This window comes from Falco rusticolus, chromosome 11 (genome assembly GCF_015220075.1).
Source record: "Falco rusticolus isolate bFalRus1 chromosome 11, bFalRus1.pri, whole genome shotgun sequence".
NCBI classification, from domain to species: domain Eukaryota; kingdom Metazoa; phylum Chordata; class Aves; order Falconiformes; family Falconidae; genus Falco; species Falco rusticolus.
This window is the reverse complement of record NC_051197.1, coordinates 34,367,770-34,391,689: the sequence shown is the minus strand read 5'-3', so window position 1 is coordinate 34,391,689 and position 23,920 is coordinate 34,367,770. Positions and strand designations below refer to the sequence as shown.

The 23,920-nt window shown below is 39.8% G+C and overlaps 1 protein-coding gene across 3 annotated transcripts in view; it reads left to right on the top strand.

Moving 5' to 3' along the window:
- DENND1B (DENN domain containing 1B) overlaps positions 1 to 23,920 on the top strand; it is a 167,134-nt gene that overhangs the window by 23,709 nt on the left and 119,505 nt on the right. For all 3 annotated transcript variants that reach the window (XM_037403964.1, XM_037403963.1, XM_037403962.1), the window contains exon 3: positions 19,748 to 19,791. In XM_037403964.1, coding sequence (XP_037259861.1) covers positions 19,748 to 19,791 — 44 coding nt within the window. The remainder of the gene's footprint in view (positions 1 to 19,747; positions 19,792 to 23,920) is intronic.

The following is a 23,920-nucleotide window of genomic DNA, read 5'->3' as shown; positions in this document are numbered from 1 at the left end:
TTTTTGTTTTTCACCCTGGAAAAACCCATGGTTTATTTACACTCTGTAGATACGCTTTCTTGCCCAGAGTTCTCCTTTTTTGAAGACGAGTGATGGTGAGCACTTGTGTGTCTTGTTCCATACAGCAAAACGTAAAATATTTCTGTTGCCATACTTTGTTATTTTAATTGCTGAAGATAACTGGGACAGTGGAAAATACTGATGCTATGCTTTCAATTAGTTCTGGAATATACACTTCTCTGATGTCTTGAGCTTTACCTTAGTGTATCCTTAGTGAGTATAAAGTTAGATTCTATAGACATATCTGGATTCCTAAGCACTCGAGTATAATTTAATAATGTGTGTATTATTTTAAAGACACACATAAGCAATAGCTGCTTGCTAATAAAATGCATTTACTGACCCATGAGTGAATTGATCCCTATGACTAAAGCTTAGGGCTCTGAAAGTTTTTCTCTTATCTTTATGTTAAACAATGGAAAGTTTTACCATATGTTCAAATAACGTCTTCATCAGGTTCACAACAGGATACCATAGTTAATTTTCAGTTGACTGCTTTACAGGATTTTCTTTTTGCTGGCTGGTTGGGTGAAAGTCTAGACACTGAGAGACGAGGCGTTAGAGGGGCCTCACAATATAGTTATTGTGAATGTTAAGTAGGGGCAGCTTCCTCTGATGTACGGACTCCATGCACAAACCAGTAGTACAAAGGCATAGCTTTTGTTCAAGGGGATAGGGGCTAATCCGAATGCTGCACACTGTGAAAAACCTTTTATGGAAGGGGGAAAAACTTGCCTTGAAGGTGAGAGGTCAGCAGTTTAACCTCTGACCATAAAACAAGAGACTAGTGAAGAATGGGATGAACAAGGGGGAAAAATACTTCAAGTACTTCATTCTTTGTTTATCAAAAATGGGTCAAGCAAATGAGTGTCAGGAATGGTTACAGGCGTTCTGGTGGGATGCAAGGGAGTCTGAAGATGTGCTGTGGCTTAGCAGTGCATTGCTACAGAGTTTGGAGCTTGCATAGCTCTCTGTTCTCAAATGCTTGATAAGGAGATCCTGAAATGAAAATCTAATCTTTCAGCAACCCTTAAAAGAGCACAGTTTCTCTGCTTTCCTCCTCCCCAGTCCAGACCAAGTCCTTTTAAAATTATGTTCATATATTCTAATCTTCCTTTGCATAGACTAACATCATTTAGCATTTGGCCTTTCAACTGTTTCTGGGCTGTGTTTTGAAGTTCATAACGAAGCATTGTGATAATAACCTCCTCAAATGCATCAACAGGCAGTGAGATGGGTCTCTTTTAGTTAAAGCTGTGGATCTTTGGGTGGTCAATGTTATTGTACGACAGCAGGGGAGAGCTGTTTCCAATGCTTGTGCAAAAGGAGTATAGAGGCTTTTCCCTCTGATCTCATTTTGGGTATTATCGGTGCTGGGAATTTAGTAGCAATCCAATTAGAAATGATGGCAGTTATGTTAACTAATAGTTAAGCCTCCCATATTCTCAGGTCCACCCATTTGGACTAATTTGTTGCGCTACTCTTGACTCAGGCTGGCAGAAGATACCAACAGTGAGTAATATACTTGGTGCATTACAGCTCAGCTCCCTGCCTGGCATACAACCATTTCTTGTGCTTCATTAGATTCAGCCCATGAGAAGCATTACTCTTCTCCCTCCTGGTCTCTCCCAGCATGCAAAAAAGCAAAGACATCATGCTTTGCTTGTGCACCTCTGGAAGTTTTATGCTTCATTGGACATAGATGTATTTTATATATGAGGTAAATTCCTCTTCCTGCTTTGCACAAAGGGATTAAAGCTAGGCTTTGTTGTTGTCCCTCTTCACATGTCATATCTTCAAATATTTGTTTATGACCTGGACAGCTTTAGGCCCCTTGCATTAAGAGAAGTGATCAGTAACCACCAGCCAGTGGCAGGGCTTCCAGAACTCAGGGAAATAGATTTTGGTACATGCTTGATTTTATTTGTGCTTGGAAATGGCACAGCCTCAGACTTTGTGGTTTCTCTCACCCTTTGCTGAGCTTAATCCTCTGTTTCTCAGTTTCATAGACATCTATCTTTTCTTTTTAAGTATATTCGGGGTAAATTCCTCAGAAAAGTGGTACTTAAGTGTACTTATATGTGACACATGTTCAGATTAGAAAAAAGACTCTTCATTCTTTTTACCTTCCTTAGAAATTCTTTTGGGTTCACTGATTTCAAAATACAGTGTTTTAGTGGACAGCTTGTCAAATATGCAGAGTTGTTTAATAAATAAATTTTAAATTAAATGTATAGGATTGTGGCTGTTGCTAGACATACCTGTGCAGGTGATTCCTTTAGCTGTCAATTGAAATTAGAATGAATAATCCATTATACTCTGTTTGCCTTGCTGTCAATGTGTTAGTTTTGTAAGTTTTTCAGTGGGCAGCCTAAAATATGAATTGTGATCTTCTAGGCTTTTTGAATTTCATGGGATAAAACTGTGTTCTGAAGCAAAATGACTGACATTTTTGCCCCTGGGGAAGCACCAGAAGTTAAAAGGTTTATGTGTGCTAGAGTAGGTGACCTTCTAGGATCTTGTATTTGAATTTGGAAAATAAGAGAGCCAGATTTTTTTCCCATAATAATTTCTTCTGGAATCTTTAAAGGCAATCTAAGCCTCTTTCATACCTTATGAAAGATGGCTGATGTTATTGTGTTCTGGAATAGCATCTCATGCAATATGCCCATATTTCAGGAAAAAACTGGGCTAAAACTACTGCTGTAAGATAAGATGTAGTTTTACCTCCTTGCCAAGTTCTCTTTTATGCCGCTCCCCCCCCCCCCCCCCCTTGCTACAATGGGAGAAAACTTTGTCATAAAAATACTATGTGTGTCCAAAGTAAACAAAGTAAAGTTTTAAGTCATGCGTATCTTGAGGTGGTATATTGACCCTGGGAGAGCAAATGGCAAGCAAGCATGGAGTTGAGTTAGAACAGTGTTTTATTTCTGGAATCTTAACTTGCCCTTTTCATAGAATCCCTTAAGTTGGAAAAGACCTTCAAGATGACCGAGTCCAACCGTCACCCAACACTGCCGAGTCCACCACTACACCATCCCCCTAAGCGCCACATCTACAAAGTCTTTCAATACCTCCGGGGCGGGGGGTGGCTCCACCACCTCCCTGGGCAGCCTGTTCCAACGCTTGGCAACCCTTTTGGTGAAGAAATGTTTTCTACTATCCAGTCTAAACCTCCCCTGGTGCAACTGGAGGCCATTTTGTCTTGTCCTATTGCTTGTTGCTTGGGAGAAGAGACCGACACCTACCTTGCTACAACCTTCTCTCAGGCAGTTGCAGAGCAGGATAAGGTCTCCCCTCAGCCGCCTTTTCCTCCAGACTAAACGCCCCCAGTTCCCTCAGCTGCTCCTCACAGACCTTGTGCTCCAGCCCCTTCCCCAGCCTCGTTGCCCATCTCTGGACACGCTCCAGCCCCTCAGTGTCCCTCCTGCAGTGAGGGGCCCAGAACCAGCCACAGGATTCCAGGTGCGGCCTCACCAGTGCTGCGTACTGGGGGACTATCGCTTCCCCAGCCCTGCTGGCCACACTGTGTCTGGTACAAGCCAGGGTGCTGTCGGGCTGCTTGGCCACCTGGGCACACTGCTGGCTCCTGTTCAGGTGGCTGTTGATCAACAAGCTCAGGTCCTTTTTGGCCAGGCAGCTTTCCAGCCGCCCCTCCCCCCGCCTGTAGCGTTGTGTGGGGCTGTTGTGCCCCAAGTGCAGGACCCAGCAATGTTCCTTGTTGAACCTCATACAGCTGGCCTCAGCCCATCAGTCCAACCCCCCTGCAGAGCCAGCCTGCCCAGACCCCCCTGCAGAGCCAGCCTGACCTCCAGCAGATCAGCACTCCCCCCCAGCTTGGTGTCCTCTGCAAACTCACTGAGGGTGCACTCGGTCCCCTCATCCAGACCATCCATAAAGATACTGAACGGAACTTCCCATGAAGAAAGGAGGTATACTTCACAGTTTTAAGCAGAATGTTATTCCGTGGATTTCACCTACCCTGAAAAGAAATCCTCTGTGGGCATGTGGGGCTTCAGGCTCCAGTTCTGCCCTGGACATGCTTTTCAGCGTATACGGACAAGGCACCCAGCTCACAGGTCTCCTGTTTTGTCTAGGGCAGGTTAGTCCCCTTGATAGGAATGAAGAATTTAAGTAATGTCACCTGGGATAACTTGTTAAAATTAAGATACGCTATTTGCACATCCATAAATCTTAAAATCTGTTTTAGTGTTTTTAGTTTTCAGAAAGGAGTGGATTTTCCCTGCTCTGACGAATGTGCTGATTTGGGTTATGAGAGTGATGGAAGTCTCTCGATAAGAGAGGAGTTATCTGCAGGCTTTTTGAGAGATTGTATGTCTTTCTACTTGAAAGGTACAGCAATATTTTTGTACCCTGTGTATTTTCTTACTAATTATCAAAACAATTAATTAAAAAGGTGCTATAAGGAGATATCATTTTTATACAGACATAATTTAGAAATACATCATATCCGATTGATGATGAAATTGTCAGCATGGGTGATTATGGTTAGACTTAATTATTAAAAAATGGAAATAGTTATCTTACAGCAAAGCAACTTCTCTTAGGTAGTTACACATTGAACTGTTCTTGAAGTGCACATGCATGATTAATGTTCGGTTTCTGCTGCAGCATAGTGTATTTTATCACAAAAATTTGCTTGTCTGAAAACATTGTAATACTTCCTCTGACAATTCTTTTTTATGCCTTATAAAGATCCCTTGGCACCTGTGATTAGTTCTTAATATACTTAGCTTTTTTGTTGTCCTGGTAAGTGACCAACAAGACAATGGTACTGTTTTCTTGGGGCCCATCTGGTCATGACTTTGTGTTTGGATCAGAAATTATTAGTCTTTAGCATTGATTTGACCTGTAAACCATTGCTGGTTTGCTTCACATATGTTCATAGATCTCAACTGTTTCTCCTAGAAGTGAATTTCCTTTTTATTCTTCTTTTGTTTCTGAAAACAAAAGGAAAGCTCCAGGTCGTTACCAAATTGTTACCAAACCGTACTGATCATTCTTTTAAGACTTCCTGTGGTGGACGTGCAGCCGTGGCAGTAGTGCTGTTACTGATGGAGACCGAGAACATGCAGGAGAGCAGAGCATGGGTGTGAAATGACTGGAAGTGGTTAGTGACGGGGCTTGTAGATAACCTAAGGTTTGTGTATTGATCTGCTCAAGAAAGAATTTGGAGAAAAAGATACAGAATGGATGCTAGAATCACACAGCCCTTTCAAGATGTGAAAGACATTGTAGCAGCTAATCCTTTAATACAAACACTGCATACAAAAATTGTGCAATGAGACAAGGGCAGTGGTTGAGAGGAGGCCTTTTAATGAAAAATTTCTTACAGATTAATATAATACTTAATATTATGTGCAGTGTCATATATTTCAGCTCCTTGTGCATTCTGTGTGTTGATGGCTGTTATTGTGTAGGTTTATAGGTGCATTCTGAAGTATTAGCATCAGATTTATTTGGTAAATCCATGGTTTTAGATGAGACATAACCTTAATTTATGATGTTGATTTATTAATAAGTCATTCCTTGTTCTTTCACATTAATAATGATAGTATATTTTTTTCCGTTGTTGATATTTTTGACTGCTGTATATCTGGTGCATACATGTTGCTCACAGTCTCCCTGTCCTTATCTTGCTCCTTTCTGCTGTAATGCTCTTCAGAAAGTCAAATTAAGACCTTCATTACTTAAGAGGCAGAAATACTCAGTTTAAACATGTGGACGGCCTGTCTTTCTATAATCCTGTCTTCCTTCCTGTAGTCCTTATCTACCCATCCCCAAACACCCCATCGCTCTTCTGAGCGTGTGCAAGTCTGTTATCTCTCTTCTTTCTACTCTCAGTGGCAATAACGACTCTCTGGGCCACTTCTTCACCTCTGTGAGCAGCCGACCGACCAGCTGGAGCCTGCAGACAGCTGATGTACCCTGGTATTCTAATCGGCAAGGTGGCTGGTCTGGGTGAGGCTCCCACCCCGCAGTGTAGCTGCATACCTTGCAGGGTGCTTCATTGAAGGCACTGCTTCTGACACATGTTCTTGTACCTTTAGACAGCTAGTCTGAATGCAGACTGATGAAATGGGAGAAGGTGGCTTCTGACTGCCTTCTGGAAATGCTCAGTTTACAAGCATGTGTTGAGTTCTGACCTCACACGGGCTATGCAAGTGCAGCATGTTATTTTGAACTTTAGATTTTCTATCAGAGTGAAATATATTGTCTGCTATTCTCACACTGTTAAATTGATTTTCACTATTTTGGACACGATTTATTTGGATTCCACTGGATGAAGCAGGCATTGGACATGGAGATTTCATAAAATAACATAGTTCTGCATGCTAACCACATCACAGTTACTTTGTAATGGGATGTAAATTGAAATCATGCATCTACATCACCCTCCTACTTTGCTGTTTTGCATAAATAGTACTTTAGAAATCAGTAGAGAAGTGTAACTTCTGTTTTATAGCTGTATCTATCAATATATCTCTGTATATTGATCTGTATATACAATCTATGTATATATCAAGAAATGTCTTGGAGAGTTTCCTAGTTACTTGCATGTGCTTTAGGATTAGTAACTCATAGAGACTGGAACGCAGATCTGCCTCCAGGGCAGCAAGACACCATACCATTCTGGTTACAGCCCCTCTATGTATATTGGGATGCTGTTTACATCCCCTGTTGTGCTGACCCCACTCTGGCATGTAATTAGGAATTTTGACCTGTGTGACTGTAAACACCTATGGGAAAACTCTTTGACTTGCTTTGACTTAAGTATGTGTGGCCTGTGCTTTAGAATTACTAAAAACATGGGCTTGTGTGGAAATGTCCCTTTTTATGCCTGTAAATGTTGTTCTGAATGAAAAAGAATTAATTTTCCCAGACCTCATGATATCTGGGAACCTGAAATGACTGACTTGAGGTAATGCAGCAGGTAACTGGCAGGACTGAAAATCAGAGTGTGCATCTTCTAACCCCCAGCATGTTGCGCTGCTGGCTGGGCCCATGTTCTAGCTCTGCTGAAGCAGGGGGACAAATACTGTTAATGAAGCTGAACAGGAAAGAATATCACATTTTTTTTCTCACTGCCCTCTATAACTACTTTGTGACTCTTCAGAGTTTGGAGGCAGTGGGAGAGAGGCATGTAGAGGTGCTGTGGCATCAGTTTGTTTTACTAAAAGATCCATACATTTTTCAGTAAGAAAATGCTGAAGAAATAAATAGCATTAGCCTTCTGCCATGTGTCTTGTTCTCCTTTGAAAGGCTTAGTGAGGGAAGAGTGCCTGGTTTAGTAGCCTCCCTGGGAGGGATGTGCTGTGGAGCCTGTGCTCCTGTCCTGGGAGGTCCTTGGTGGGGATCAAAGAGGTCTCTGTTCCCTGGGACGTCAGGTGCTAAAGCCATGGTGCCTCTACAGGGTCAGCCTGAGCCTCTTGCTCTCAGCGTGCATTGTGTGCGGTCACTGGCTTGGAAACTTCTGGGAGACCCTTTCGTAATGTTTTCTTTGTTTTCTGTGGAAAAAACCCAAGGTTTGAGGATTCTGTGTAGGGGGTTTGGTAAGTGACTGTAGTATCTTCATTAGGTGCACAGACTAATGCTAGAGGGAACTTGTAACATAAATGCTAGTGTAAAGGTTGTTTTCTATACTTTTGGTTTTTTTCCCCTACTCTGAACATGGCTATTGGGTACTAAAACATGAGTGCTTCATGACAGAGGGAAATTCTTAGCTATTAGAGGTTTATTAGCTGTTGGAGTAACACTGATCTTTCTGTAAGCAACTTCTTAACCTGCTTTTTGTGTTTGGTTCTTATCAAAAGTTTAGTGTTGACTTTTAAGGATTGGTATGTGAAAAACGTCAAAACATTGATTTTTCAACTGCATGCTCTCTGCCATAGACAGGTCGGGGCTGAACGCATGTGTGCCAGCCTCTAAAATTTTTTGTTGTTGATTCTTGCTCACATGGAGGGCCCTTGGGACAGATGGCCCCTCGCTGTTGATGGTTCGATTACAGTGATCACCCACAGCTTCCAGGGAGTGTGAAGAAAAGAAATTGCTTTCTTTGTCAAGGTGTTTTCAATTCAATTCTCACCCATTAGCCCTGTTTGGTTAAGTTTTGAATTACTCCATCAGGTGACTGATGAGTTTATTTCCTGCCCCCCCCCCCCCCCCCCCTCCTTTCCCCCCCAATAGTATTAAAATGGATTTGGTATAAGATGGAAAGCAAAGGCAAAAAAAGATTTGTGCTTATTGATCTGTGCTGTTTCATCTTTATTCTGTATCATGAACAACCAAGATAAAAATGAACACTGAATCAGAATAGGCTAGAAGATATATGTTTTTAAAAGATACTTTAATTATTTGAAATCTGTGAACTGTTTACACATACAGTAAACTATATACATAGGCTATGGCTAATCAATGTGGTTGTTATGGTTTTAAAGCTTTGTGTAAATAAGAATGTTTTAATTTGAAGCAGATTGATAGGTATATAAAATTATGAAACATAGTCTGTTATAATTAAAGCTTTCATAGTCAGGTGTGTTTCAGTTGTGGTGCTGTAGATGTTCTGAGGAGTAGGAAACAGCCAAGCCAGATCCTGGTTATCAGTGTTGCTCTACTTCCACCGCTTTCCACCACAGCCAGTAAGCAAGATCTGAAACGTTTGAATTTCACATGGACAATGTTAATTGTAATGGGAGAATGAAAATAGGGTAAAGATAGAGAATTTGAAAGTATGTTTTTGTAATGTTCAATTACTTTCACATGTAAGCTGAGTGTCAGTACACAATCCACAGTTTCATTTCACAGCGTAATCATAGAGATGGGGTGAATATATGATACAGTAGTATCTGCATTAATTAATTAAAGTTTCATAAATAATCTAGAATTAAAATACAGAGAATCTAACCCCTTCTCCCTGTAGCTGTTCTTGGTTGCAGCAACAGTGTCGGTGGGGTTGGCTCTGCAGAGCCCACCGAGCCCCAGGGCGGCAGGCTGGAGATGGCAGAGGGGAAGAAGCAGGCTGAGGGCTGGACAAGAAGTCCTCTTGGTTTGGGTTTTCTTAGGTGTATTTTTATAAAGATCTCCTGTCTTAGTACAGGTGGATGCTAGACTAGTGTGCACCAGGGTAGATGAAAACCTCATAATTTCTACATGTATTTTGCATTCAGTAGATGTTGATGGTAGTCTGTATCACGATACAAGAAGAATGCTGGATCATGGATGATGCTCAGTGATACCGGCAGTGGTGCTTTCACTGCTGCTGGAAACTCCCTCAATAGCAGAGATGGCATGTTTCAAGAACGATAGTCTCCCTCCTGCTACAAATGAGAAGTGCTCGAATGTGACATCAGTATCTAAGGCAGTAGTTTTCATACCTTTAAGCTTATCGCTGCCCTCGATTCCAGTGCCTGTGAAGAGCTGCTTTTTGAGTTTACCTTCCTTCTCCCCTGAGCCTGGGGAAGGCAGGGCCTCTGGGAAGAGGATATGAAGCACAGGCCAGCCTGTGATGCCTGAAGAGTTGCCATGTTGCCAACTCCGGTTTCAGCTTTGCTCACGGTAGCTTCATGGGAAAGGAGGAGGTGTGCTGGAGTGGGGGACAGCCCCATCCCACAGCCTGGTCACTGCTGCGTGTGCTGTGTCTCAGCTCAGTGACAGCCGGGGTCTTTGCCAGGTGCTGAAGGAAAGCGTTCCTCTTCCATATGTCTGCTAAATAGAGAACACGTAGGAGTAGGGTAGGAAGCAAGGACGCAGGGAAGGAAATGCAGAAGACAACTGAATATTTTTCCACCCTCGTGCTTTCCACATTATAAACTTCATATACTTAAGTTCTGGGGATATTTTCCATGTTTGGGCACTGTTTATCTAAAGCTTTTGGCTGGGGACAATGTTATTGGAGGATGTTTGGAAGTGGCATTTGTTTACTGGTGTACTAAATATATATCATAGAATCATACAATGGTTTGGGCTGGAAGGGACCTTTAAAGGTCCTCTGGCGCAACCCCCCTGCCATGAGCAGGGACATCTTCAACAAGATCAGGTTGCTCAGAGCCCCGTCTGACCTGACCTTGCATGTTTCCAGGGATGGAGCATCTCCATCTCTCTGGGCAACCTGTGCCAGTGTTTCACAACCCTCACCGGAAAACAGTCTTCCTTGTATGTAGTCTTATCTATGTGGTGCCCTTTCCTTTACAATTTGGATAATGATATTCTGTATTCCGTGGTAATGTTATGTATTCCATTGTTCCTATATATTATGTATTCCAGTATTGCTTTGGCCTGAAAATCCTGTTAGTTACTGAATCAACGCATTTTACTGCTTGTGTTAGTTGGTGTTTAAGGCAAGGGGCATAACTTACAGGGAGATCCTGCCCTCAAGTACTAACAGTTGGGCTGTGTCCAGGATATGGTCCTCACTGGTGGAAGGAATGTTACTGCAGTGTTCAGGCAAAAAGTGATGTAAATAGGTGATAATTTTATCTTCTGTGGTCAAGAGGGAGTTTCCCTACAACATTCTTTTTTTTTTCTCGAAGAAGCAAGAGAATTGGACTTACTTGGGCATTGAAAAAAAATATAGCTAATTAAAAAAAAATTAACAAAAAAAATCAAAATTTAAATCTTTGGTTAAGTTTTTTACTTAATTTCATTTTTTTAGGCGTGTGAACTATAATGTAAGATTTCTTTTTGAGCAATGTCAAAAGTGGATTTTTTGACACAAACACAAAAAAATTTCTGTGTTTCCTGCAACCAGGCAGTTTGCTTTACAGGGTCACATATATTCCTGGTTTCATGTCCAAGCTGATACCAAATTTCTGTTTCTTGAAGGGAATTAGGAAGCAGTAACTCAGGCATCCATGAGATATTGAGATGTAGTCTTAGTCACGTGCCAAAAGATTTTTGATTTTTTTATATGCAGTCTGTATGGGTTCCACAAAGCAAATATAATATTGGACCTGGTGAGATAAAATGTTTTTCTCTGTCTCTGGTCAGACATCACTGATGTGGGAGAGCCAAGTGTCGGGTCATCTCCAGTATGTTTGGCTGTGCAGGATTCTTCCTAGTTTACTTAATATATGTTGCTTGGTAGTAATGTACTTGAACTTTTCTAGATCTTTCTCAAAATCGATCTTGCAGCACTAATGTAGGAAAACGTCATGTAGCCCACAATATTTTTAAAGAACTTTGTATACCTTCATTTAAAACAAACAAAATGCTGCACATGCAATGTGTCTGTGCAAGGGCGTGTAGTGAGTTAGTTTTTCATCCTGATAGGGTGGGATGTAAAACTCTTATTGGTATACAAAGGTAAGTGACCTTAGTCTTACTGTTTTCAATTATTGTTCATTTCATTAGATCACTGCACAGCTTGTCTCATTTAAACTGCTTTGAACAAGAGACCCGGTGACAGCTGTAGTATTTTGTTTTGTAAACCTTCCTCAGACATTAGCAATGACTTAAGGCATAGATATGCTCACTTGCTTGTACTTTTGCTACCTTAGTTCTTAGATCCTCATTTCCATGAGCTGTAATTCACTCATGATTACAAGTTCAAAGTAGGAAAATTAAAGATAACACTGTGGCTCCAAAAGGCATAGAGTTGTTGCCACACTTTACAAGCTCATTCTCAAGACTTAGCAGGTAAAAGAAATTCCTGCTTATCTTGCAAAGAGACCAAATGAAGGCTGAACATATTCATTTTGTCTGTGCACTGTCTGTGAAGTGAACTCTCACCCTGATTAAGGTTTTATCCTGAAGCATGGCTAATAGCATTGCAGCCAAAAGGACCCTTTCTTTCTATCCCTAGTTAGCTGAAATGACTTACTGCTCTGTCCTTCAGTGGTAACAAATTCTTGGGCAAAAAGGGATTGACCTGCGGCTCCGACAGAGAAGGCAAATTGTGGCTTGAAGTTTCAACTATCTGCTTGCTCATAAGAGGGAAAAAAGTACTTATTTCCTAGTTTGAGCACGTTACAGATGGGGAAATTTGAAAGATCAGAGGAACTGTCAGGTCCAGACCCTGTATTGCTGTCAGACAAAGCCCCGCACCTCTATAGATGCATGGATTGTATCTTTGTTTTCCCACATATTAGAAACAAAATTCTACATTTCCACAGGTGCGGTGTGAGCACTGGTATCCTGAAACTATTTAGTAAGTTAGATGTCTGTGAAAAGATGCAGTTACATTCTGAGCCGCTTAGTAAGTCCATGAGTGATTTGGGTTACTTAGTTTTATGGGCATTTTTCAAGCATAAGTGCTACAGAAATAATTTTAAACTGTGGTAGAGTTTCCAGCATACTTGAAAGCCTGACCAGCTTGATGTTCAGCTACAATTAAAAGCAGTTTCCTTAGGTAAAGCTTCCTTGTGGGAGGAAGATGTTTTCATCATACCTGTGAGGAGTCAGTCTTTGTAATAATGTTTCTGAACCTGACTGAAAAGTCACTGATATAAAAATCACATTTCTTATTTGCAAGTGTGCAGCTACAAAGACTTATAGACGACAGTTGCTGTGACTGTAACTGAGGCAGGCTACTAAAATGTTGTTTTCCATTTCCCCTTCATTAAAGGGCAGTATTTAGTCTATGTTTGTGACACTGTTGTTTAGTTCATGCTTTGTATGAGGGAAGTTAAAAGGAAAAATGTCAAAATCACATACTCCAAATACCTCCTTCGATACCAGTGTGAGTCAGGTAACTTTACTGCCTAAATAATTTTTTAAAATAGGGTATAAGCTTTGCAATCGCGTGAAGGCAAGGCAGAGGCCACTGGTGTGGGGAAGGGAAAGCGGACAGGAGACAGCCGGGCTCCTGTGTTGTGGCCAAATTGTGGTTTATTTTGAAAGGCAAGTCCAGGTTCAGCACCTTGATCAAATGTGTTGCTGAGGTTCATGTGTCAGCACCTAGAGACCCAGAAAAATCTCAGTGTGTTAATATACAGCAGGAAAAGGTGGAAAATGTAATTCCTGAAACTCGTTAACCTTTTTCTGTAACTGACGTGGTTGTGAAGTGTCAGTATTTAACTCTTAAAATTGTCAGTGGTCAAGCACTCCGTATTCCTGGTCTTTGGTTGAAAGCAGTCATCGTTCCAGGGGAGCTGACTTGCTTCAGCACAGCGTTTTTGTGCCGTGTGTTTCTTTGCTATTTGCTGAAGTAGCAACTGTTAGAAACTGGTGGCAGTTTAGGAATGCACATTAGTGGGTAAACTGTGAGTAAAGAAGTCGAAGGTACTGGATTGCTAAGATTTGATATAATTTTGTAAATATGCTTTCTGTTGCTTTCATGAAAAGACCAAGAGTGTGGTTGCATTCTGCTGTAAGCTTCCTGGGGAATACTTGGAGTGAGAACAGACTTAGCAGTCCTGTAGAAGTTTCTTTCGGTATTCCTTTGATGAACAAAAAAATAGGTGGACTACCTGATTTGCATAAAAGTGTACTTTCAAGTATTTTCTACAGTGGCACCCTCATTTGCATATTGTCTTTAATCTGACAGGTTTTAAGTGCCAGAGAAGTTAGCAAGTGTTTCTTAGTTTCACTTTTTTTATGAAGTTGCTTCAATGTATTTTGTCCTTGTTCTGTCTTTTGATTACTGATGCTTGGAAAGTACTGCAACTCCCTTCTTCCCCCCTTCTCTGTGGCATCTTGCTCTTCCTCCAGCTACTGGCGGGTGCTATGCTTTGATCCCCCAAACCTGGGAGCTGAGGACCACTGTCACACTCAGATCTTCCTGACAGCAGTGCCTTCTGTTCCTACTGCACCTCTGGCACTTCATGTATGAAACTGTTAACAAGCAGATTTTAATATGATGTACAGAAGTCTTTTTTTTTCTTCCTTTTTTTTTTTTTCTCCCCAAGAAGTAATCTTTTTATGTGAATGCTGTTTTTTTCATGAGATGATTTCATCTGTGAAAACTCTTGGTTTGCATATTATGGTTGATCTCTTACTTTGTTTCTGAATCACTGTTGTGGTAATAAAATACTATATTGATACAAATGCATCATTATAATTAATGGTACGAGTTTCTGTCAAATTGTTTTAAGTATGTAGAAGATTTTTGCCTTTGAACAATGGCAGTGTTAGAAACTTGGTAACTTGCTTTAAAGAACTAGGTTTTTTTATTACTGATAACTACTTCTAACAAAATCAGTTCTGCTTATTGCTTAAATATGTGTTTATAAATCTGTTCCGTGAGATAATGATGTATCATTTCAGCTTTATTAATTGCTTTTTCTTGTTCACATAAGAAAAACAATCTGGAAATTCTTTCCCTCCCCCCAGACAAGAAATAAAAACTGTCTGTAATAAGCTTTGCTTTTCTGCCTTCCTTTTCCTCACTGTGTTTCTTCCCCACCCTTGTAACTCCTGGCCCCAGTCTCTTCTTTCCCCTCTGCACTGACAGCTTTTTTCCAATGAATATCTTTATGGCATCAGAGAAAATATAGCTGGAGGGATATTGAGCAGTCATCTAGTCCATTCCTCTGTCCCAAGACATGACCAACTCTGCTTGGCAGTCTTTTTGTATATCCTGCTCCGTCAAACCCACAGGGATGAAGATTCCTTCTCTCCAGGCAGAATGTTGAGCTACTTAATTAACCCGTTTCATTTTACTTTAGCTGTGTTTTTCTGTCTGAAATTATTCTCTGTTGCCATCAATAGAATTACCAGAGGTGATGTTTCTCAGCATGTGTTGTAATTTCTGTTCCATTACCAAATTCAATGTGTGCTAATTATCTTATCCTGTTGCATTTTTGGGTGACGATTGTAATCAGCAAGCTTTATGATTGTGAAAGGGTATTTTTAACTACAGAATTTTTTGGAAAGTTACCACTCAGAAAGCTTTTTTTTTTTTTTTTTTTTTGGTAGTTCTCTGCTTCTCTAATCTGCTCTGTCATGAGAAATAGTACTTTCTAATATTTTCTTAGATTTATTACAGAAGCTAAAATGTGTTGGAAGTTGTTTTCCTAAAAATATGGATGACACGCTTTATGAAGTTACCTCTGTGGGAATAGATTTTTGGAGACGAATTACCTTGAGGGTATGCTTATGTTTTCCTCTTCTCTTAGCATGTGTCATAGTTGCCTGCATTTTTTTTGTGGAGTAGTTCTAGATTGCAACATTTTGAATACTTTTGTTTTTAAGCATTAAGTGTGACTCACTTTTCCTCTTTGTATCAAGTATACTGTACTCTGAGTCTTGGTCCCTCAACAAACTTTTCCATGCTTGTCTCTTCTGACTTGCACCAAGAGTTGCATCTGCTTCTAATTGCGATCCTCAGGGATTTAGCTGGTTCTTTCTGAATCTTATTATAGAAAGATTTCTTCTAAAATATGTATAGACAGACTTAGGTGATCAGAAACGATACAAAAGTAGTCAAATCAGTCAGATGTCACAAGTTAAGTCTAGCAAGGTGTACATGAGCTGTAGCCTCACAGCGGTGTGAAATTCACACCTAGACGATAAACTTTCCCATGCTGTAGGATATTTAGCAGAGGAATTTTCAAGTGTTACTGGCATGTACTAAGATGAATGTTTATAAGAAATGTCTGTCCTGGATGCTGTAGGCATAGGAAGAAGTGATGCTTGTACATGCATATATCTATTTACACATGCAATGATCTATATATTTGCACATGCTATGCACAAACTATTCTTTGTGTGCACTTAACAATTTCCTCTTAACTACTACATTTACTTAGAACTGCTGCAAAGTCTTTGTCCCAGAAATGGCTGTTAGAAAAAGAAAACGAGGCGAAACTCAGTAATTCCTCAGCCACAGCTATTTCTGAGTGATTCTCATCCTCTCACCCATAAAATCAGCATAAAATTGACCTAACATTGTCAGATCAGATGGGGTATCTGGAAAGTAATCCTCAGGAAAAAGAAATTCAGTCTTTGTAAATCCAAAGATAAAGTGCGTAAAGTTGTAGAATTGGATTATACTTTCTCTTTTTATTTCTAAATCAGTATCCTTTTGTTTGTTCCTTCACAGCACTTGTGAGAAGTTGCCACAAAGATGTGTCAGATGCTGCCTGAGCCTAGCTCCAAAAGCAGAAACAAACATAATCTTTTGAAAAAAGCCCAATCCCTGACTTGGATAATTATCATAAAATCCCAAGGCTTATTACAGGTGTTAGGGTTTGGTTTCAGGGAGCAAAGGCATAAAAAGTGTGTAGTAACCTTTCTTTTTGAAGCACAAGTCGCATCAGATTTTCTTACTTAATACATGTATTGCAAGTACCTACTAAAATAACCAGTTAAAAGCCAGTAATAACAACAGGCAAACCTAGCTCAAAGCAGTTGGACAAATCTTGGAGGCATGTAATTTTTGCTGAAAGTAGCACTGAATGTTTTTCTTGAATTGAGTTAGGAATATTTTTTTAAATGTTGGCTCTTTTTTGTTTTCATGGAGGAGTACTAAGAGTATTATTCTGCCTGTTTAGATCACATGAATTTAAGTATCCTTTCATTACATAAATATCCTTTCATGTTATGAAAATAAATGTTGTTATACCTGTAGTTGAGTGAACTGGAATTTACTTTAGAGTTGTTTTTATCATTGCAAGTGAGACCACAGTAGTATGAGAGTGCCCTAATATGAAGTAAAGATAGCAAGCTGAGCAGGACACTAAATTATAGTTGGAAGTTTTATGTGTTAACTTATTTTGGTACCCTGATATGCTATCGGAGGTTTTGGTCTTGTTGCCAGTAGGTAAAGAAGGGTGCTCCTGTGAAATGCTGTTCAGCTCCATTGGTGCCTCACTCAGGTGTGAATTTTACCCGTTTTTTGACCCCAAACCCCAAGTTACTTAGAGCCAAGTCTTGTTTAATTCTGAGGTTGTGCTTTGCTCCTGATTGTGATCTTTTAAAAACACACTTGGTGGCTTTGCTGTTGTGATCCGCTTCCTTTTTTGAAGCAGGGCAGTTACACTTCCACTAAGGACAGTGAAAGAAAGAAATTAAGTTTCTTTCTGATTTTGAAGTTACACCTTAAACATTTTACAAAGTATCCGAAAACCTTATGATTTTGTTACTGTGTTGCTAAAGCATTCAATGTACTAAATGTTTCTCGTGTAACTGTACTTCACATCTGCCAAAACGATCTGCCTGGTTCCCTTGCGGTGAGACGGGAGCTCGCCGAGCCGCTCTCCGGGGTGATGCTCCGCCAGCCTGCCTTACGGCAGAACAGCCAGGGCGCAGGCGCAGGCAACAGCTCTCGAGTTTTGCAAGAGAAGCCGCTATAAATGGTACAAGACTTGAGAAGTTCTGGGAAAAAAATGGGTGATAAGAAAGGGAACTAGAGGCAGCTGGTAACCAGCTTATGTTTCATGAGGTCTAGCAAATGCTTAAGGCTGGATTGCTGCTGGGTGAAGCAGTCCCACGTTCTTCTCACCACAACTCCCCATTCCCCAATTTTTCTTCCTTTCTTCTGGCACAAACCCAGTGTTTCTGGGGAACTGATCTAGTTGACACTGACCTGAAAAATTCGACAGTTGGTTTGATCTTGCTCAGTTCCCTTGCCTGGTGCAGTGTGTAGCCGTGGAAGAGTCTGCAGCAGCAGGAGAGAGCTGGTGGTGTGGGACCACCAGCAAGTAGCTGGCAGTGGGAGTGCAGTGAGATTGCTTGTGTCCAGAGATGTTTATGCTTGAAATGTTTGTGGACATATGGCCTTAGATTTGCAAGCTCTTTTAAAATATATTTTGCATTCTGTACAATTTCCAGTGGTTTTTAGCGATTTATGAATTACTTAACATGGAGTATTTGATATCCATTACCATGCTTGCTGTGCCTTGAATTTATCAGAGATTGCAGTTGATATACAATGACTTTATTTTTCATGGTACTAAACTGGAATAAAAACAAGAGATCCCTTTCAGTTCAGGCACTGAGATATTCAAACTCCTTTTGTATCTGGTCATTACACAGATGTGTTTGTGATTGGAATACAAACAAAACAGATGGGGCGGAAAAGGTATCTTTTAAGTGGCTGTATGTATTTGCTCTCCTATTTTTATAAATGTAGCATCTTGTCTCATTTCATATATGCTTCCAGAAGTTCTTGCTTCTGCTAGATGGAGGAAGATTCCTTGTGCAAAATACATACATTTCCATAAATAATAGTTGCAGAACCCTCCCTGGGAGCAAAAATGTGCTTGTCCAATAAGAAGAGTCAAATAGCCACATTTTTATCTAAAATCTCAATTAGATTTGAATTAGATGAAAATTTGTCTAAATTAGGTTGAGTTGATTGACAGGTTGAATTTCGCAACACTTCCAAACTGCATGTTCCCCTGTTGGTTACCAGCTGGCCTGGGGTGAAGGAGGAATGCTGGCGTCGGGCTCCAGCTCCCTGTGAGTGGGCCAGCGGAAAACACGGGTGCAGCAGCTGCGTGTTGGATAGCGGGATCTGAAATCAGCAGCTGGGAATGGAAATACCATCAAGGGTGTTCCCTGTCCATTAAAGCTTCAATTTGCAGCAGCAAACATACGTGGGAGGATGAAGAAAAGTAGAAACCTCTGTAATCTGCCAAAAGTGGAGAACGCTCTGGTTCTGACATAAAATGTACCAGTAAGAAGGAAGTTTCTGATTTATCGGATGGTGCTAGTGCTAGAGAGTGAAGTGGAAATCCGAATATGCTTCCCAGATCTTGGCTGCTGGGAAGACAGGAATCCCAGCAGCTCCCAAGGTAGCCGGGAGGTTGCAGCTCTCATCAGGCAGTGTCCCTCGGTGCCTGCTGGCAGGTTTCTCCATAGCCTTGCAGCCTGCTGCCCCCGCGGGGTCTCCCCCTGGCCTGGGCTTTGGTGCTGACCTGGGTCTCCCTTGCCCGAGGCCGGGTAGTTTTGCCTTAGCACGTGGAGGAACGCTGCTGTTAATGTGTTGGGTGGAAGTACCGTGAAGCCTCATGGGTGCCTGTGGCACAGTTTTACAGTAGCATCTCGGGAAGGCTTTGTGTCACAGGAGATTAAAAGCTTTGGGGGGATGAAGAGCATAATTAGTTTTTTGTTGAAAGGTTACGGTTCGGGTCGTTGTGTTACATGATGCCTTCAAAGTAGTGTTGATTGTAGACTTATAGATAGCCTAAGTAATACTGATAGTTTTGATAATTAACAGTTTATAATAGGTTAATGAAAACTTGCAAGAGATTTTTGAAATGCTGATCTTAAATGGCTCTGAATAGAAAATATTTGAGCATGCTAGTTCTTCTAAACTTTTCCTTGAGTGTGCTGGTTACATTGGTACTGTCTTTAAAATCACAAATTACACTGTTCTGTTCCTCAGAGAGATCTTTGTTTTCCCCTTCTTACCAATTTAGATCATTTTTCCCTTGGAAGTAAAGAGGTTTTATAGCATTTTATTTCTTCATTGAGTTAAAATGTGAAAATTGAACCTGCTTAAAAAATGAAGTACTCAAAGGTTAATGAGAAAGATTTGAATATGAAAATACCATAATCTAGTATGTTATAACCTACTGCTGTATGTAAAGCAATAGACGTATAGAATCATAAATATGACATGTCTTTTTAATAATCCAGTATATTCCTTAGATTTTAGATACATTTTTACACTTGCCTCAGAGCTTGATGCTAAGCTGACCCTCTTTTTAATATTAAAATGTACTCTGACTGTAATACTCTGTTCCTTTGCCTCTGATTAATGCTGTCTGTCAATTATTTACAGATCCAGTGGTACTGTGGAAGTTCCCAGAGGACTTTGGAGACCAGGTTGGAAACATGAGATTGAACTTTTATTTTAAGTTTAGAATAATAATAAAAAAGCTCTCCTATTCAGCTGTGGAGAGGCAGATGCTAATGATAGCAGGAAGGAAGCCTTCACCCAACTGGTGGCTTGGTGATTAAAATGCCTTTGTGACAGGAATGTGCAGTAGCAGTTGTAGAGCACTGTAGATCATACTAATTCTTTGTGTCACCTTACTTTTGATACAGAGTATTTTATAAGCTGTTTCAGTTGTAAGTGTTGGGTTTTTATCTGTTGTAGGACTGAAAATGTGGAAAATTTATCAACAAAACTTTTCCAAACATTGATGTTTTAAACTGTGTTAACAAAAAAGTTGAAGGAGCTGCACATGTATGTCCCTTTAACGTCAGAACCTGTGTGTCCCATTCCTTTAATACTTTACAGTGCAAAATCTTATATATTTATTTAATAATATTTCAGAGATGCCCTAGTTATTTGCTTGGGAAAAAAAAAATATCTGCAGACCTTATAAGAGGCAATGATCTAAATGTACTGATTTTGAAAACATGAAAATTCTAGTTTCTATCTATAATTAGTCTATAATTAGGAAGGCTTATGCGTACAGGATTGATGGATTATTTCACTGTTTGAGGTGGTGGCAAAGCTATTAAGTAGTGTGTTGGGTTTTTTTTCTTTCTCTTGGGCTATTTTATTAAAGTTATTAATATTAAAATTTAACAAAACTATTACATTTTATGATTTCAGCAACTTTTAGATGAGTTTCTTCCATGGAAATATGTTTATTTTCATGAACACAAATACATAAAACCACTGAATGAAATAAATATCTCTGACTCAGTATCTCTCTTTGCTCTTCTTTTTAGACTGATACCGTCAAACATTCTTTATTGGTAATATCACTAAAATGGATGATCTGGAAATATTTTGTGCAGTAGATCTTGATAAATAGTTGATATTTTTTTAAAAAAATCAGTAATACAAGATTCTATAAAGACAGCTGTAAGGTGATTCATGATGAAAGGGATAAATATACAAACATAGAAGGTAGGATGTCTGGTTAGGGAATAGCATCAGTCAGAAACATGTGCAATTTATGAGATAGTGATAAATGGTACATGAGCAAAGTGTACTGGTAGATGTTCTTAGCTAGACATCCAGCAAGTTTTGATAATTTTCTTGGCTGCAGAATGATCATCTTTATTGTAATTTAAATTCTTTTTTTCTAGTTTTTGTTCTTTTTCTTTTGCCTAAGAAAGACTTGATCTTAAAAAAGAAAAAAAAAAGAGAAATTATGTATGAAGAAAAATGGGAGCTTATTCAGTAAGTCGAAGGTTATTCAAAGAACAGCTGGTGTAGAAAAATGATTAGAAGATGAAGCCCACTAAAGACTGGAGGGGAATCGTACAAAGACGCAATAGACGTACCTAATCTATAAAAACTAGAGGCCTCAGGCAGCTGTCTGCCTTTGGGGTCTGAAAAACGTGCATCTGCACCTTGTGTCTCAGCAGCGTAGATAATGTAGTGTTTCAGGTAAATTGATTGTGTTCCTGGAAAACAGTATGTTTTAATCCTCATCCTTGCAAGGGAAACTTTCCTGTTAGAACCACTGGACGTAGAATATGTAGCAGCTTCTGTAGCAAACCCTGAGCCAAGTAGTCAAGTGAAATCAGCAGAAGCCTTCTGTGCGTGTGTGTGCGTATTGAACTTGGTAGGTTTGTATTGGAGACCTGAATATCCACTGGATTTAACTTTTTACAAAAATGAAATTTCATTAAAGCTATCAAGGCCAATTTCAATGACGTTTTGTGGGGAGAATATTAAAAAAAAAACACCACCCAAACCCACCACTACCAATGATAAAAAAACAACAGAAAAAGAATATTCTTCATTCTATTTCCCAGTCATTTCTATTTTAAATGTAAAATGTGTGAGTTAGTTTTTGGATGTATCCCAAAGAATCATCTTTCCTAAAATCTAAGGGCTGTCTGTTTGCACAGTGATATGATAACAGTGGGCAAAATATTTTGCTCTCTTCCTGAATTTTTCTACAGTTTATCATGTCACCTTTTTGTTGCTTTCATAATGCAATGAAAACTTGTCTAAGCCATTTTGATAGATTCCTTCTCTCTCTCTCACATTCGTCCTCTCAGTGTGCCTGAACTTTCCAATGCTTACTTGTGCCTAATCCTCTCTCTTAGTCCTGTGGCCTGCCATTTTCTTTTATGCTGGCAGTATTCTTCTTTGGGTCTCTTTTTTTTCCTTAAAGTTGACTTTCCAAAATCTTGTTTTGCAAAATGGCACTTCTGTTTTAGATGTGATGCAGAAACTACAGATGATCAGGAAAAAGAAGACATGAGTGACTTGCATAATCACATACTCACAGGTGGTCCATTAAGTAAAGGAAATATTAAGGCGCAGTTTTGGTACCACAAAAGAATTTGCAAGATTCGTTATTGATTTCTTTATCTGCCAAGACTGCAGGGAAGCCACATATTTTCTATCTGGTACTTCTTCAGATGGCAGAATAAGAAGGAGAAGGGAAGAAACATAGACGAGGGAAAATGGGGAAAGAAAAAAAGTAATGCTTCAAGGCAGGAAATGAAAAATAATTCTCTTTGCCACGAGTATTTCAGGAAGTGCTGTGTTGGTGTTGTTGCTTTTTGTATTTTTTTTTATATATTTTATGGTGGGAGTTATTAACCTTTTAGTGACTTTCAAGACTATCAATTCAATAATGAACTCGTGTTGTGGAGAATTCTAAGTAAAAAGAACCACACTACCATTTCAAAGAAAATCTTTATTAATAAAGTACCCCAAAAGCTGAAAGAAGTAATATGTTTGAGACGACATAGAGTTACAATTTACTGTTGTACTGGCATTAATGCTGTAAACCTAAGTTTGACAGTGTTGAAAAAGTTCCGAATAACCTCAACACTGTAGAAAAAATTAGAAGATTCCTCATTTGAGCATATAAAGTGCTTTTGTGGTTATCCTCACAAGCTAACATTTGGATGAGGAATGGGTTCTAGCCATTTAATGGAACGTTTTTTTTAAATTTAAAATACGTTTTGAATATATATGCCTACAGGCATACTACTGTCTTGTAGTATGTTCAGTACTCCCCTTGTGCTCAATTGATTTTTTATGATAAAAGATGTGTATGTTTTTAATCTTGAAATTCCTATTTTGTTTATCAGACTGGTTGGACTAGAGTTTAAGTTCAGCCTTGCAAGCTCATTTGCAAATGGAAGTCTGTAAAAAGAAAATATTAATGCTATGGTAGCTGGAAAAAAGATCTGGTAGTTTTAGAAAATGAAGTATTCTTTAAGTGCTTTAGAGAAGCAATCCAAATAAACCAAACAACTTTGTTTCCAAAAATGAAATACTTCATAACTGTTGAAAAAGTAGTTGTGTGTCTCTGCCAAAATTCATGTCACCCAGCACAACGGAGATCTGCTGACTCCGGCTGTCTTGTCGTGGCAGCGGAGTCGGTGGCAAAGCCCTGTTGATGTCAGATGTGCCTGGATGCCTCCAGTATGCCTCTCCTCGTAGCTGTTCTGGAAATAAACACACTCAAGCTCCCAGTAACTTCATTGGGTTGAAACATTCCTGGGAAGAGGAGTAGTGTTGGCACAAGGAAGGGCGAGAGCACAGTGCCGACAGCACCAGCAGGTACCAGTGGCTCAGCCAGGGGCAGTGCTGCTTTCTGTGTTGTCTTAACCTTCGAAGCATGTGAAGTCTAACATTTCTTACAAAGTTAGTACTTACAACTATTTTAGATGGTATTTTTAGCTGTGTAAGAATTCAGTTGCTTTTAAATCTGACTGCTTATTGGTCCAAAGTGATTTCCATCTGCAGTAGGTCCCAGTGTATAGAAAAACGGATCCATTGAATAGCTCTTATTCTTCTCCTTTCTAATCACATAATAATTTCTTTCTTTGTCTGCCACTTCTCTGCTGGTGAAAAACATCTCACCAGAAGGATGAGACAAATGGCTAATACGGCAGGAGATTATCTTGCCACTTTAGTCGTATCAAGTATGACAAGGGGTTGTTGACTGAAGGTGTGGGTTGAGAAGGAATTGAGATTGTGCATTAGAACATTGGTAGTGTTGCAGATTTCATCTGATCTTCT